Genomic DNA, 17,660 nt, shown 5'->3' on the forward strand with positions numbered 1-17,660 from the left:
TACATCTAAACATTTCTATTAAAATCACTGGGTTAACCAGATGCAAGATAAAAATTGTATTAAAGTATCGAACGCAAAAACGATGTACTACATGGTCTTGTATTTTAGAAATCTATCATATTCACCTTTGTCAGGTTATGAAGCAAAGAGTCGGATGAAGTAAGTGCTGTTAGTTGTTGCGGCTCTTACAGCTTCATTGGTACCGAATTCACGGAACAACTCGAAGAACTAAACTAGTATTAGTGTTTAATATGTTGGTCGTTAGGAGTTCGAGTTAAATTCCATTCATTCTCTTATATCTCTAATGATTACGATATATGTTGAGGAACGAGAGCTAAAACCGCACCCTTCGTAAGTACTGCCTATCTAGTACCTTCATATTATAAACGTCCCGGAAACTAACGTCAAGCTGAATTTTAGACTAAAGGGTAAGTAGTCTCTTCTGGTTTAAAGCCAGTCAGTAATCATACCACAATCCATCCGTCGAAAAGAGTACGGTATGATTATAAAAAATGTAAATACGAATCTATCAATCCTTTCCTCATAACAAGACTAGAAACATATCTATAGCAAACAATTAAAAAACCGTTACTATATGACGTCATAATTTTAACTGATAATCCCACCCAGGATAATCTTAATACGTCATCATTATCATCATGTTAGCCGAAAGTCGTCTCCTGCAAGGCTCACCTTAAAGATCTGCAAAGATCTCACTTAAAGATCGCCTCTATACCTGGTCTAGAAAAACATGTGCTTGTTTTGGCGCCATTGTCTCCGCATATATTATAGAGAAGACGTAATACATCGTAAATATAAAAGTTTAAATAAATCTTTGTAAATAGTAACTTATTAACTGTTCATACAAACTAAGCAATGGACACCGCACGCTGTCTGTTCCACATGTATTAAAGATAATATCCACGAAAACTACTAACATAATTTATTTCGTCTATAGTCTTCGAAATACGAAAGTAAATTTCGTATGTAGATCAAGTCTCAGAATCGAAATTAATGAATACCACGAGAATTTAATGGAAACAAAAGAATAAAATTTCGAGCTTCATTTTAATTTAAAACTACGTATAAAATTATTTTAAATAAACGGTTATTTAGATAATTTCAAATAAAGTTCAATAAAGAAAGTAAAGTAAATCAAAATTGATGTTTTTAATCAAGGAAAATAACATTTAATGTTTATTATTTCTATGGATGTTTCCTTCTCAATGTAAGATGAACATTATAAAGGAAACAGCATTTGAGGTAATAACACTTCAGTAAACTATTTTTCTAACCTTCGAATCCAGTCATCAAATTAAACTAAAAGGAATATGAAATAATTCCTTTATGCATATAGTAAAAAATAGTAACATTAAATTAATATTAGTGTATCATAATATTAAAGTAACGAATTAATAAAGAGCGCTAAACACGTTACTATAAACCTAATTTGAATACTACTATGTGCAAAATCACAGGCTATTAATTTCTGCTACTGAATAAACAAATAGTCTGCTAACAAATTAATTATCGAACCAATATGAAACTTCACACCGGCAATATTAAAACTCACACATTTTAAAATTCACAACTAAATTAATTATTATTACCACAAATTAAATATACACAAGTCTTGCACATTCTAATGTATGTCACTAAACACTGTTAATAATTAAAAATTACAAACACTAATAAATTAAAAATTCATGCAAACGTTCGAATATAACCCGACGCGTCTTCGCACTGTTTGTAATATGACATTGCTAAATGAAAGATAACATACACATGAGCAGGACGGAAACTACATAACTCTATAATTTTGTCAAATCATTTTCAATCATATACCTCAAACATTACAGTTCAAAATATCTTGCTTTTATTTGTTGCACGAACGACTTGAAAGATAGTTTTATATAAACACTCAAAAGTGCGTACAGGCAATTATAATCTTAATATATATAAGGACAATGATTGTATTTCTGCTATAAGTATATCGTAGGAAAATCGTATGCCATAAGAGCGAGACAAAACACTACAAGGTCACAGTTAAGTGAGATTTAGCATTATATTATGTTACTATAACACAATGAATGCAAATAGACTTTGTTAAAATTATGTAATGCCAGCATAGAAATATAAGATAATTATGTTGATGCTATATTAAGAATTATTGGTGTCTTAATAAAATGTAGAGGAAAAATAATAATAAATTATTTTACATAATTTTTTGTTCATGAATACGAGAATTATTTTTCTATTGTTATGTCATTCTAAAATTAACCCGCCATTTTTATTTCTTGACATTCAAAGGTGCGTTGCGACTTGACAGAATTTATTATGTAAAAATAAATCCAAATAATTACAGTTTTAATTAATCGTTTTTATACAAGTTTAGTTATGACGTCATAACATGTAATGTTATAAATATTTGTATATTAATAAATATTTTATATATAATTCACTTACCTCTTCTTCTAATGCAACGGGGAACTGGGTTAAAGGTTTCACAGCTACGTCTTCTAGAGCCGATTTACGTCTGAAAGAATATATAGCTTTTTAAATAATCAAAGCGATAGGACGGCTATTGAGTATTTTTGAAATATATTCTATGGTTCCGCATTTCATTCATTCTTTTCATTCATTCATTACATTTCATCATTATCTGTGAATCAACAGATAAGTTTGAACGTTTTTATTCCACAGAAAATTTATTTTCGTAGAATCTGATATCCTATTTCCATCAGAATGGCGCGACAAATAAGGACTCTTTTCTTGTTTGAATATTTTTTATGCTTATAAGTAAACAAATAATTTTAGTAATAACGAAGCTCTTCAAGCAAAAACACTTTATTAATGCCGTTTGGTGGGAAAAAGTCGCAGTAAATTCTGCATAGCCTTAAATAAAAATCTATAAATAAATCTTTTTAAAAAGCGTGGATCAGTGACCTGTATATTAAAGATTTTAAATATCGACTGTTGCTTTTCAGCATGTATAAGTAATTCTATTGTATGTCCACGTACAGAAACATTATAGATTTTAACGGATGTATAAATTATAAATATCATAAGCAAAAATAAGTTTTGTTAACTTAAGACTCGAATTTAGAAAGTTCGTATTGTTAAATACAAAAAAAATTAAAGAATGTGTCTGTGCTAATGTTTTTTTTTAAATCTATATTCCACAGATATTAGTGTCTGTGCATTTGTATTTAGAATTACATTTAATAAATCCGATTTTTTTTGCTTAGGTTTTTGCATTTTGCAGAGTTTACTCTTTTTTTCTAAATTAATTAGTACACTATTTAAAACTTATTCGAAATCAACTAATTATTGTTAAAAAAATTTAAAATAATTGATATCTTTTTTGTTTTTACGACGCCCTGATTGTTTTGGTTGGGCTGTTATTAAGCACCCTCTCTTGGCCGCTATCCCAATATTGTCTGATATTCCAATATAGCCCGATACAGGGGAATATTGGCAGCTGGGTTTCCCCTTTGGCCCGGTTTTCCCTCCTTAGTTAAACTGCAACTTCCAGACTCATCTGGTTTCACAACACAAGACTTAGTGTGGATGTCCAGTTAACATGGGTCACTCAGCAATAAGACTCCTGACCTCAAACCATTTAGTACTCGACCTTAAAGTAGCCAAATTATAGGAGACGCCACGCTGCCAGTCTTTTAAGGTCGCCCTGACAATGTTCAGTTTTTAAAAAGACGTTTCGAGCGACCACTTCATGTTGCTATCTTTATGTTATACGCTAGTACTGTGTGGTGGTGGCCATTTTTGTTGCATCTATGAATCTTGTCATAACGGTTGAGTGATATGTTCTCCCCCAGGCTGTTTCAAAATTAAATAAACAAGTAATTTTGTATTCTTTGAAAAAAATGTATCGCTGCGCTGAATTATTTTCACCTGTTCTTTTCAGGTCTGACTAATTATTAGAATATTATCCGAGTAATTTAATTTATTTTTAAATATCGTGACAAAACACGCAGCGTTTTCTTATAAATTTATCATGTTTTTTTATATTTGCTTGGTTTATTACATCCGTGTATGTTTTCAATTATATTAAGAGCAGTGGTAGCCCAGAACTAACGACTGTGACTTGGAATCGTAAGTCACGGGTTCGTTTCTCGGGATGCAATTGTATATGACTGTCATTTCTCGCAAACAAGTTTCCAGGGGATGGGCAGCAGTGTCCTTCGCGTACCATAATTTAAAACTGCGTTCGTCATTCAGCCTGTCAAAAGTGGCAATTATGGTATATCCCTCTAGATATCTTTGGCCTATGCCTTGCAGTGGGCATCTATTTACTGAAGCAATATTTTTAATTATACATTTTGTTCCTTTTATTGCGTACTATTCGCGTAGTGCTAAGAAGTGAAAAACAAAGCAATAAATAACCGGCATAATAGAGTATGGACTTTTTACTGGACGAGTGTTTTTCTTGTTTCCTCTCTTCGTCTTAGTTCAATGACCTCTCGAAGAAATTTTTGGCAAGTGATTTCTCGTTCTATTTATCTTGCGTGAGACGTCGTAAAGTTCTACGTAATCGGATACCGGGAGTCTGTTGGGTTTCGGATGGCACTGAATCGATTTCATTGAAATTCGTGAAGTAGAAAATACTTCGAGAAATTTTCTTGTATTATTTCTTTTCGTGTCTGAATGATATGACTATAGACAATTTATACATGCAAAAACGAGGTTTTTTTATATTGCATTTCTAATTATTCAAACATTATTGACAAGATGTTAGTCACTCAACAAACCACCGAAGGCTTCGCTTGAATGAGAAGATCTGTAGTCGAACGAAAGTATCCGACATAGCCAAATAGCTAATTGAAGTGGCAATAGGCAGGACGAAAAAAAACTTAGCGCCCTGCTGTATCCTCAAGGTTCACCGCCCACAAGTTGGATAGACGACCTGGTGGTATAAATACGCTGGATGCAAGCCGCTTCTAACTAGCTGGAATTGGAAATTTATAGAAAATGCCTATGTCCAGCTGTGGACATCTCACGGCTGAAATGATAAGGATGATGATGAAACATTCACAAGAACAGCGTAAGAAATCAACCCACGAGGACCTTAATAAAGTCGATCTTATTTAAGTCGTCGAAATACGCAGGAAATAGGGGATTAAACCAGTTTCTAAAATCAATGGGGAGGCCTATGTTCAGCAGTGGAAGTCCAGTTGCTGAAATAATATTTATATCTTGCTATATATAGTATTTGGAAAACTAGTCGGTAAGAGACCACCGGGTTGTAGCAACAACACCTTGTTGTGTAACATCAAAGGGTAGATAGGAATTTATCGCTCAACACGTTAAGAATAAAAAAATACGCAAATCTGACTTCTTCTTTTTTCAGCTCATGGATAGTGGAGATCTTTGGGGAAAGCTTTTGCCTTTCAGTGGGAGTCTATTGGCTGAAAACTAAGATGTAGTGTAGGTAATTAATCAACTTTTTTAAAACATTTACACACTTCTCTAATAATTGTCTGCATCATGCTTGGTTGACAAATAGAGAACGCCTAAAATTTATTTAAATCCGCCATTATACAAATTGTAAAAGCGGTAAATAAATAAATATTTACCTGACTTAAAATACCATTCAAAGAAATCACATGTCTATAAACGCGCCAACTGCACTCGACGCTATGTTAGAATTTATAAAACATCAATCCTTGTGAAAATGACGTCAATTTCTACCAAGGATTATTTACATTAAAATAGAAAAATAGCACCCAGATTTCAATAGATAAGTAAGATGAATGATGTCCAAACAGAACGACGACGATGAGTTCATTCAGCTTGGAATGACACCATTGACATTTTTTTTTTTGGAGATACCACGGAATAACTTTAACACATACACGTCCAACTACATATCATGTCCTACAAAGCACTAATAATATATACAACCTTTACAGAAAATTCATTGGATATTTGAATAATTTTATAAAACAAATTTCATAATCATATTCACAATCAAAATGACTGAAAAATAACATTTGTTTTATGTGCAATTCTATCTATTGTGCAAATAAAGTTTTCTATACCTGAGGAGAATGATCTTGAAGACAGGCCCCACCAGACCCTTGATGATCGCAGAAGCATTGAGGTGACATCTTCCGTGCAGTACGATGCCGTTCACCTGTGAAAAAATAAAAAATATATTAAATGTGTGTTACTAGATATCCTCCACCAGCTTTGCAAGGCTTGGAATGGCAGCCATTTTGAAATCCATTCTTGGTCATTATTAACATGTGAAAACAAACGTGGCCCAGTTTTAAATTTAAAGGAGTACATTTAAAAAAATAAGAAAACATTTTATTGAACGCCCCCTTAAACCATTTGCAATAATATAGTAAGCCGTATACTTCCTGAGACATTGTGATTAGACAGTCTTTCAATTTTAACAGCCTATGTAGCAATACATGCATAGTGTTTTATAAGTGCAACATAAGGTTTTTTTTTATTAAGTACAAAAAATATTATATATATATGTATTTATTTCGATTTTTTCCGGCATACTGTACTTATTTGCAATATACATATAAATAAGTCATGCATTTAAGGGTTAAGACCCTAGCGTTCATTGCTATTTAATCATCGATCCATTGGTCTACAAATCTCCTCGTTCCTGATTCGGTCTCGTTGTGAAATAGTCTGAGGAAAGCCTTCTCCTTGGTTTGTTAGAACGACTGTGAACTTAACAATGAGACCCGGGAAGAGACCACTTTAATAATAATAAACAATAATATTAAAAAAGCTTAATTTCATTACATACAAATGACTTAAAAATTAGTAATTTTAAATGGTAGTGTGATGACTTTGTATGGACCTCAGGGTAAAAGTCTCCTCAAAAGCCTTTCATTTTACTTTATCTTTGACAACTTGGAACCACCCGTGACGTGCTGTAGCCACGACCTAGTCCGCCCATCTGGCATTAGGTCTGCCTCTCTCTCTAGTATCTCGTGGTCCCGTCCATTTAAAAAAAGAGACCACTTTACGAGAGCGATAATTTACATGCGAAGATAATAGAATTTTTATAAATTGTACCCGATAGATATATTAAAATAAATCTAACACTTATGTTTTAACATTAAAAGGTTTAAATATAAATTTTTAGCAAAGAAAAACTAGAGAATGAACATGTAACCTTATTTATTTATTAAATCACTTCTTCTATAACGCATGTATAACGGTGAATGTAATGCCGAAGACATTCTCTAACTGTTAAGCATTTAGGTGGTGCAGAGATAAATCAATGGAGGTAGGTGAAACAAGTAAATGCCATAAAAGACAAAAAAAGATAAGAAAAATACTTTAAACAATGAGAAGGAAAATAATCATTAAAATAAAAAAAAACTTTATATAAATATAGTATATGGCTACTACTAACTACAATTATATATAAACATACCGTAAACTATATATCTATTAAGACTTTTTATATAAATACAATAAATAATCAAATCCAATAATCGTGATGACTCCGTCAGTCCGTCAACACCTTACGAACCTTCGCTTTAAATGCGCAACGATTCCTGATCATTCTAATATTGAGATAGAGCGCCTTCCAGAGAATAATAGATTGTTTTGCGAAGAAGGAGTATTGTTTTTTCGTGTGTATTGGTTACGAATTGGAATTGAGATGATGAGTAGGCCGGTGAAGTGGGAGAAAAGAGTAAGAGAAAAGCGTAGTTAATACACGCAAAGAACGGCACTATCGGAAGGTCAGCCATTTTGGCTGAGGACTGTAGAAAGATAGTCGAATTTGATATTAACACTTTCTTTTAAAATCAATCTGTCCTATTAAAAATCAATGGATTAGGTCTGGACATCACCAGTGGATTTCCCACGGCTGAAATACCGATGATTATTATGTATATTCGGGTGTTTAAATGACGTATTAGCCGATGTTTGACCAAAACGGTTTATAGTAAGCTACAATATATGTTAAGCTTTTCGTGCTTTAATTTATTTGCAGGGAAAGTTTTCTATTTCTAAAGTTTGTGTCGGGTAGAATTGCGGAGTACTAATTTACAATTAACCAGTCATACCTAATTGCACGATAAAGCGTGTGGTAACTAAACGGTCAATAAATTCTAACCAACAACCTATATATCCACAAATGTATTTCCAACTGGCTGTCGCGACAAACTTTGTACTGTCAGAAATTAATGGTCTGTCGCATTCCAGTGGAAAAATAAAAAAGTATTTCCGCAAATAAATTTGTTATAAAATCTATTTGGTTATTTGTTTCTGGCTGGTTTTAGTGACATTAAAAAGGTATCTTAAAAAAAGTTAATAAAATTTGTTTCGTGCTGCTTTTCATTTGTTTTTTTTTTCTCAAATTACTTTCGTAAATATAGTGAAGAATATCAATGAATTTGAAAATTTTATTTCAAAACCGAAAAAAAAATGAAACGCAGATAAAATACGAAGTTAGGTTAATCATTTTTAGTCCTGGAATTTTTACGTCAAGATGCATATCGCCCTGGTGAGTTACGAAAAATAGACGACATTTTTCGAAAAAAGAACAATATTGGATTATCAGTAAATGTAAATTAATTTTGTGATCGCCAAATAAGTCAATTATTTATCACAAAGTTAATATAAATTTATAGCGCGTCAACTGTCAAATGCGCCAAGTTCGGAGCGAACTGTCAAATGCGCGAAGTTTCGAATTTTCTGTTTTTTTTTTTCTAATAAAAACCTTGAACAAAGTATAAGGAAACCTATAAAACCGATATATAATATAAGAAAAGTCGTTTTCAAGTTATGGCGAGACCAATGGAAATATAGATTTATTTTCATGTAAATAGATTGACATGAGTGACGGTATGGCACAGAATAGTACTAGAGAGTTATGATTCAATCAGAATGGACGTTAAACAAGAATAGTCTGGCTCGGTTTCAGACTTGATTTTGTACCGTTGTTAGATAGCGGACTTATTGCACAAGAGAAAGCGGGTACACGTATACTAACATCAAATCTAAACATTGGGTTGTTAATCGAGTACCAGGTTAAATTAACTGCCAAAAAGCTGAGTATTTTATTATTTTACTTAAGATACTGCAGACAACGATAATATAAAGATACTTTTAAGATTATATGTAGCATTAGTACGGTCATGTGTAGAATACTGTAGCCACCTGAGGAATGGATCGGTGAAGTACAAGCACAAACCTTTGGACTACATACAGAGCCATATATACAAGCCAAGAGTCTTGCTTGCCTCTTGCTTAGATAACCATAAAGTTTTAATTCATGGAGCATCGGCGAAAAGTTGTGAGTTTATGGGAATTCTAAAGACTGCATTTTGGAGAGTGTGCAGCGGAATTACACCAAATAATTCCGCCATTTCATTTCTTTAGTCGGAAAATAAGATGTACGGATTCACAATATTCATACACGTATCGAAGACCTGGACATGCCTTAATATCAGGCGAGATAAAGATCAAATGATTCGCCTATAAAAGAAAAAAAATGTTCTTGAATCACCTGTCACTTTAATTCTTTTGAAACTTTTCATATGTATAGGAGCAAGTCCATAGTATCCTAATATTATTTATATACTGACAGCTAATTTGAAATAATTTTCTCCACTACTTAAGCTACAGTATGTCCACAGACTGACACCTGAGAGATTTCTAGTAAGAATAGTTAGAAGCGGCTTGTATATAGCGTCTTCCGACCACCCTAACATGGTTGTCTATCCACCTTGTGGGCAGAGGTTCTACCTGCGTGGTCTTCACTTTGGAAACATCGAGCTCTAGCGGCCATCTGTTCTGTACGTCAACTAGCCTGCCCACTACAACTTCTATTTACTAATCTGCTTGTTTATATCGGTTACTCTATTATATTAATATTTAAATATACAGTAATCAATTAAATAAAAGCAAAAACACGGAAAAAAATTATGAATGTAAATTTTTGTTAAATATTATGAAAAAAAAATTCAAGTCATCGCTAAGCTTATGAATTGGTCGTAACCTTATTTGATTGGCGTCGCGCCAAAATGCGTCGGGTTGCGGGCGCTGCTCAAGAGATCAGCTGTTAATGTATGCAAATGCACGTGTAATTGGCCGGTTGCATATTACAGCTTACAGCGCGTTTTGTATAGAATTTTTTGAAGTAAAAAGAATTTCTGCTTACTGCTGCATGGCGGAAGTAGCTATATATTTGTCCTTTTCGTACTTAGGATGGACTTCCGCAAAATAACGCCTGAATCCATTAGATAATTAACTACAGTTTTTTTTTTAATCCCTTTAATTCTTACTGATAAAGTGCATTCCGTAAGACGCCTACAGAGTGCAATGAAGAAACTTTATCCACTGCGCAGGAGAATATAGAAGAATATCCAAAACAATTCATCTCCTTTCTCAGACGCTAGAGTTATGTTCTCCACTTGAGAAAAGAAAACAAAAGCCAAACAACTATCGTATGCATCGCCAAACAAACACAAATTAATATTGAATTTCAATTTTAAGTTTTGTTCTCTGATGAAGACCATTTTTAGTTGAATTTGCACGTAACACAAGGCTCTGTGTAAACATCATTACAACTATAGAAAATTACTGTTTACTATGATATTAGGACTGGTGAAGTCATTGTTTAGAATGTAACTGTCAATAATGGTATAGGGACATGATTAGAATTTTTTTATACCACAATTACCAGGAAATAGCTCGTTGACATGCGCTTTCAACAGGATATGGTCAAAGCACGCTACAAATGATTTACTCAAAGAAAGTGATCATGAAAGAATAATTTGACCTAATTTTTAAAATAATCACCCACTAATATCGCATGATTTAAAGGCATTGGTTTCTTTTATTTCAGGTTATGTAGAGTCGATAGTATACGACGGTAAACTACAGGCAATTAAGCACTTGGCAATCAACATTCAAAGAGTTATTGGCAAAACATGGCTGCATTTGTTGCTGAAACTGAGACCGGCAGCTGTAGTGGTCACATGGCCAAAGTCATAATTTTTTATCCAACATTCACCATTTAATTGATACTAAAATATATATTTCTTGTGTTACTCGTATAAAAAAAATTAAATCGTACAAAACAGCAATAGACAATGTTAGGTATACGAAAATAGAAACATCCGTATACAATCTGCTAAAGAATCGTCTTAATACGAAAATAGATCTCTTTGTCGATTTTAAATGTTGGCATTTGCTTTTTATCTCAACCAGACAGTTATATTTGCAGCTTGATTTGATTTTTAAATAGATATCTCTTTTAATATAACTGAAAATATCTCGTTGAATTTTTTTAAATATAATAGTTATGTAAAACGTTCACTTCATATTAAGTAATCTGTGGGTCATTTGGATCTTTTATTTGATGTTTGAGCAAACAAAAATATTTAATGTCGATAGTAAATGTTAAAGCAAACTTTTTGAAATGTAACGGTAATAATTCGGAATGGATATTATTTAGGTAAATTATTATTAAATTATTTTATTGGTTATAGAAATTTGACCTCTGTTTCGCCTGATGTTAAGCGATCACGAGGTCTAAGGTAATACATGTTTGCTAAGAAGATACCTATTTACTCTTGACTTGAAGACTTCTAAATTATAGCTAGCTGGAAACAATGTCTGTAGGTTGTTCTATTTCTTGGCTGTTCGCTGCATAAAATAAATAGCAAAACTCTTAGTGCAGGTTAAAAAGATTTCAAGTGTATGAATACCGTGAATCCATGCCTGTTGATGTCTGATTGAAGAAAGGAGATGGGGAAGTAGTTTATGGAACTCTGCAGCACAATCTCCAAACCGCAGTCTATATAACAAGCATAGCTTAGCTTAGTGAGCGCCAAAGCATTGTAACCAATGAACCTTTTTTATCGTCTCTGTATATCTCTGTCGTACTTGTTAGCATAGTATATAATGACATGAACACACGAACTTCAGGATCCAGGAGCTGATTTGGTGTAAAACACTGCTGAACCTTCCCCATAATATAATTTTTTATTCTTTAAAACATCATAATAAAAAGAAAGTTTTGGCCAATGATTACGTCACTTATATTAAGTTAAATGTAATTAAAGATAATACACCGTTTGAAAACTTTACTCAGATAAATAAATATATTTAATTATATTCTTCATTCCATAACAAATTCGGTCGAGTTTTTTAATTTATAAATGGCTCTAATAAGCGTTGATTTTACACAAATAATCTTTTGTAGTATACTTGGATTTTTTTTAATATTTTATTAGTTATTATTTCAACTGGTCCTTATGAACACGGTTTTTAAATATATTTTATTAGTCAGGACTATTTACAGCCCAATTTAATTGAAACCAGAATAAATTTGATTGCCGTCCAATAGCATTCTTGAAATAAAGGAGGTTCTCTGTTTTAAAAAGATCAAACAATAAATTAATAATTGTTGTTTGTGGTTACTCTTAAAATAGAGTAGCTTTGTTAATACTTTTAAAATGCTTCAAACTATAATAGTATTTTGTATTAAAATTTTAATCTATTACATGATAATTCAGTAACATTACACTGGAGTAAGAGAAAGGCATAAAGTAAGGTATGGTAGTAAAGTATATAGACGTTATTAAGTCAAAAGGTTTTTATGAATATTATGGAATTTTAGCGTATCTAATATTTTCGCTACCCATGTTTGTCAGAGATTTATTTTGGAAAGAAAAAAAAATAAAAAAATCAAAAACTAACAAAGAATGTCAACAGAAGTCACATGAACTTCTTCTGTTTCACACTAGATGTCGCTTGTTGTATATTACATCGCGCTATAGTTCGTTAGCCGTCGAGTACATTGAACTTGAACAAATATCCATTCCACCATCTGTTCTGCGCACTATGTGGATTTCCTGCTGCCACTTAAACAAGCATATCCGCTGGGCAATGTTAGCTAATTTCATTCATCTACGAATCTCCCCATTCCAGATAATATTTCATAAAGCACCCATCGATCTTGAGCCTATTAATGAAGCTCAGAGTGAAAGACCATGTTTCATAACAGGTAACACATTGAATGCAGGCTTTCATCTTTAGCACGCAAAAACTAGTGGTTTTTTCCCTAGGTTTTAGAGGAATCAACAACACGAAATCCGAAGTAAAAGTGTGTATATTCATCATTTTGCATTTGATGTATTTGAAGTTATGCTACTAGCCGATCTAGGCTTTGTGTAAATTCATCGAAATTGAGCCCGTGAAAAACAGAGGTGCACGGACTAAAAATATTTTACGCTGGTGATCGTACCCCTGTTACAAGGAAGACGTGCACACGCGGAGAACTATACTCGTGTAGGTGTATAGTGTAGTGAGTGAGGTGTAGTGTATGTACCACGAAGCGAGGACTACCCGGCGGTCGGGAGAGACAGGGACCTCTCCGGACCGCCCTCGCTTGAACGTGGATTAGGCGGGCGCCGAATCATGTGTATGTGAGTGGTGAATGATTTGTGCATCGAGACCAACGACGCTCGATGTGAGTTGTACATCCTAACGTTGTAACGGGTATATTCATCAAGCTTAGTCCATATTTATACTGATTCAATGTTCATCCAATATAAGCCAATCACAAGTCGAAAAATAATGTAGAGCGCTCTCTTTCGTTCGATGTATATAAAGAATTATATTTATGTGGGATTCCCCTTTTCGATGCGCCGCTGACATTGACGATGTAGTACCTATAAACTGAACCTATAAACTAATCAATATATTGATATGTTATTGTATATATCATAAGCGTACTTCCTTTCAAAACCTGCTTATTTAAGTTACTAAGCCTTTAGACCAGAGGTCGGCAACGCGGCGCCGTTCAATAAATTTAAGTCCGCCATTAAACTATTCTTAATTTAGACGAAAAATTCAAATTTGATCGATTATGAATAAATTGCAGATGATATGGCAACCCAAATATCCTATTAAAATAATTTTATATATAAAATATGTCATTACTCTTGCCACCATCTTTAATATACTTATAAACGTTCTGTATTTATTTAAGATTAATAATAACCTAGTTTTGTGATTAAATTTATAAATTATAAAATTGATAACTAAACATGCTTAGTAAATATGAATAATATTTTTATATATTTGTTAAGTCAAAAAATAGTTGGCGCACGCCATGAATTATTAATTTGGTATGTATTTCACTATTTACATTAAAAACATTGCTGACCTCTAGACAAATCGTCTATTACGATTTCTTTTATTATATCATTCAATACAGAAGCTTACAAGCACACATTGCGGTCAGTTGATCATTCGGTCGTTATTTATCATTCATTCATCGAAATATCTGTGCCTTAGTCATTCTGTCTGTACGTATATACTCCAGTATCTTGGACGCATTCCAAAATCTGCGACCGTCGGCAATGATTGACGGTGTAATTATAGAAGAGCAAATTACACGGATAACAATTTGTACATGTCTGAAATTATGTTAAGCTACACAGGCAATTGGGCGGAAGAATATTTTGATGACAACTCTAGTAGATTTATAAATCATACAACATCTTAGTCATAACTATATGTGATATAAAAATTTCATCATCATTATCATAATTTCAACCGTAAGATGTCTTCTGCTAGAAATAAAACTCGATGGTTGATTTCCAATGGGACCGGTTTAAATCGGATTTCGTCTAGTTTATGTCTTCCGCCGACCTTTTACAAGATCATCCGGCTAAAATTTCTCTACCTCATCTTCTTTTAAAATCAAGTTAATTTAAAAGCGTGAACTTTACAAAAACTGCATTTGATCCATTATAAGAACTATGATCTACAAGTAACTATGTTATATGAAATAATAGCTGATCCCGCAAACGTTGTTTTGCAAAAAAATTAAAGTTTTTAATTAACAAATGTAAGATAAGGGTTGATCGTAGAGGGGTGAAAATTTAGGTTTGTATGTATTTTTGTATGCTGTATCATAATAAAATAAAAACCAAAAAAATTGTCTAAAAAATTAAAAATAAAATTTAGGGGTGGACCACCCTTATCACTTAGGGGTATGGAAAATAGATAGTAGCCGATTCTCAGACATACTGAATACGCATGTAAAATTTGGTAAAAATTGGTCAAGCCGTTTCGGAGGAGTTCAAGTTCTAACACCGTGACACGAGAATTTTATATATTAGATATGGGAACATATATTTGATGTTAAAAAATTTTAACAAAGCTTATCGTCGTATCAATTGCTTATATAATAAGGTACATTGCAATAGTATACTGCAAGATGAACGCTCTTGCATCTATTGGCTGATATGATGACGTCATCAGACCGTTAACACTTATATTTCTAGAATGATCCTCTTTAAAGTCTCTGAACGTATCTGGACGCGTTCAAAGGAATTTTCAGCTCCCCTAAAACTACCATAACTTCAGTTACTAATATCTGTATATGAAAATAAACCAGTTTACCCAGATCCATTACCGTTGTTTGCATTAGGTACATAATAATACGCGCGCAGGGGCCACTGACGTTGGCCGGTGTCCAAGCTAAACACCGTCAATAGTTGCCAAAACAGATCTTCTTAGAAACATGCTTTATTTTGTTTATCTGTGAGGTTTACTAAGATGACGTAACAGTAAAGGCTACTTTAGTATATGCTATATTATCGCTTCATAATCTTTCAACTGTGCAATGTGCATTACTGGATATAGGCTTCCCCCCTAGTTTTTAATATGACGAAGACAGCCATCATTCCAACTCAGTTCACCTTCGACCACAACCACACATCAACGTATTTATGTGTTTATCGGCTCATGGTCTCTACTTCAAAATCTAAAGACCTCAGCCGCAGTTCTGCGTGCTATGTCACTCAGACTTGTATATCTACTAGACTATGTCAGTTGCTTTTAAAATCTCATTCTTCCTAATTCGAACTCGTGAAGAAATCCCTAGTATAGCATTTCTTCCTTCATAGCTTGTGAAGCGACAGCGTATGGAGCTTAAAATGAGAGACCACGATTTAGTGCCATATGAATTGGTAACAGACCTTTGACTTGAGGCACTATATCTATTTTATATCTATATGAGATGTGTTTATTGTGAATGTTGTTCATGTAAACCGCTTACCTCCAAGATCTCGTCTCCGACTTTAACAGCCGGATTTGACTTCGCCGCCGCGCCCGCTGGATTAAGACCGCAAATAAAGACTGCCATCCGGCTGCGGTCTCTGTGCCCGGCGAGACTGAGACCGAGACCGGCCTTCTGGGTCCGCTCCAACTTGACGACCACCACGCTGTCTCCGAGCGATGCATACTTCTTTTTGATTTTATCTGTAATAAATTAATCGGTTATTTATTTAGTCCAAGGTGTGTTTACATCAAAGTTACATAGAGCTTATCTAATTTCGTTTTTTTAATCACCTTTACTCAACCACTTACTGCAGACCAGCTCAGACAGTAGAGCGGCATCTTCACTAAAATACCCAGTCATTGGTAGTTTTATTTATTTACGGCCAGCTGTTACTGCTCGCAATCGTAATTAAACTTGGGATTTGGTAATAAAATACATGAACACAATTTTTGAAAATTCACCAAAGTTGAACAGTGGGACACATCGAAGTCATCGAACTGCTAGGCATTGGCCTCCCCCAAAGATATCTATGGGGGGATATACCATATTCCCCATGCTTTGGGAGGCGGGTTGGCAATCGCAGTGTTGTATTATGGGATACAGAGGACGCTACTGCCCATACTCTGAAAACTTGTTTGTGAGCAGCGGCAATCTTATATAATTAATGTATGATGTGTGAATTATACTAACTATAAAAACTATAAAACCTGTAAAGGGTGAACGTATAACTCATTTTTCATTTCATGTAACTCCGTACACAGTGATCACTCTGAAATATGTAATAACAATTTTCCTTTTTTTTCTATTGAAATGCGGCAGGCCAATAATTACAATATTATCATTACGTTACATTGAATAAAATAAACCATGTTTATTGACAGTAAATGAGCTACATTAAATAAAAAATAATTATTGTTTATCATCTACTTTTGCAGAATTTATACACCCAGAAATTATTAGTAAGAAAAGGACCAATATTTAGCCACTTCCGCACATGCAGTTGTAGTCGTGCAACATAGTGCACCGCCCGCCAGCCCGCTGATAAATACGGATGCGGCAAAATCACTCAATACGTGTTTCACCCCTCCACAGGGTATCTTCAGGATTTATGTTATACCGATTAGTGCCAAACACGGAGACTTTTGGCACTAATCGGTGGCGGGCGGTGCACTTTGTTGCACAACTACGACTGCATGTGCTTGTATCAATCTAATAGAGAAAAAATGTAACCTATTTGAGAGTGATGACTTCATAAAAGGTAACTGAAAGTATTTGTCAAAGCTTTAAAGCTTTATGCATATAAAAAAAAAAATTATACTGTATATTATTAATATCATAATGTACAGCGACGAGAGAACGTCAAATGTTTAGTAAGCTACTGGCCCTTCCTTCAACATTCGGCTTTATTAAGGGCTAATGTTAATTTACTCAACTGTCAACTTGTGACTAAGCTTTTAAGCTTTTGACACTTTACTTCGTATTTTCATTAGCAGTATATTTAATTAATGGAATGATCCGGTAGACACTCAAGTTCTTGGATAAATGTTTACGTGAAAACATAAGTAATCCGTAA

At 33.6% G+C, this 17,660-nt stretch overlaps 1 protein-coding gene across 1 annotated transcript in view; it reads right to left on the reverse strand.

Annotated features, from left to right (window-relative positions):
* LOC137924604 (multiple PDZ domain protein-like) overlaps positions 1–17,660 on the reverse strand; it is a 215,245-nt gene that overhangs the window by 22,330 nt on the left and 175,255 nt on the right. The window contains exons 24-26 of the mRNA XM_068768020.1: positions 16,085–16,287; positions 6,060–6,154; positions 2,467–2,536 (exon numbers count right to left, since the gene is read on the reverse strand). Of these exons, the coding sequence (XP_068624121.1) occupies positions 2,467–2,536; positions 6,060–6,154; positions 16,085–16,287 (368 nt within the window). The remainder of the gene's footprint in view (positions 1–2,466; positions 2,537–6,059; positions 6,155–16,084; positions 16,288–17,660) is intronic.

The sequence above is a fragment of the Battus philenor genome, unplaced genomic scaffold, assembly GCF_028537555.1.
Source record: "Battus philenor isolate CCGP_79_NKW_IND1 unplaced genomic scaffold, ilBatPhil1.0.hap1 SCAF_24, whole genome shotgun sequence".
NCBI lineage: Eukaryota > Metazoa > Arthropoda > Insecta > Lepidoptera > Papilionidae > Battus > Battus philenor.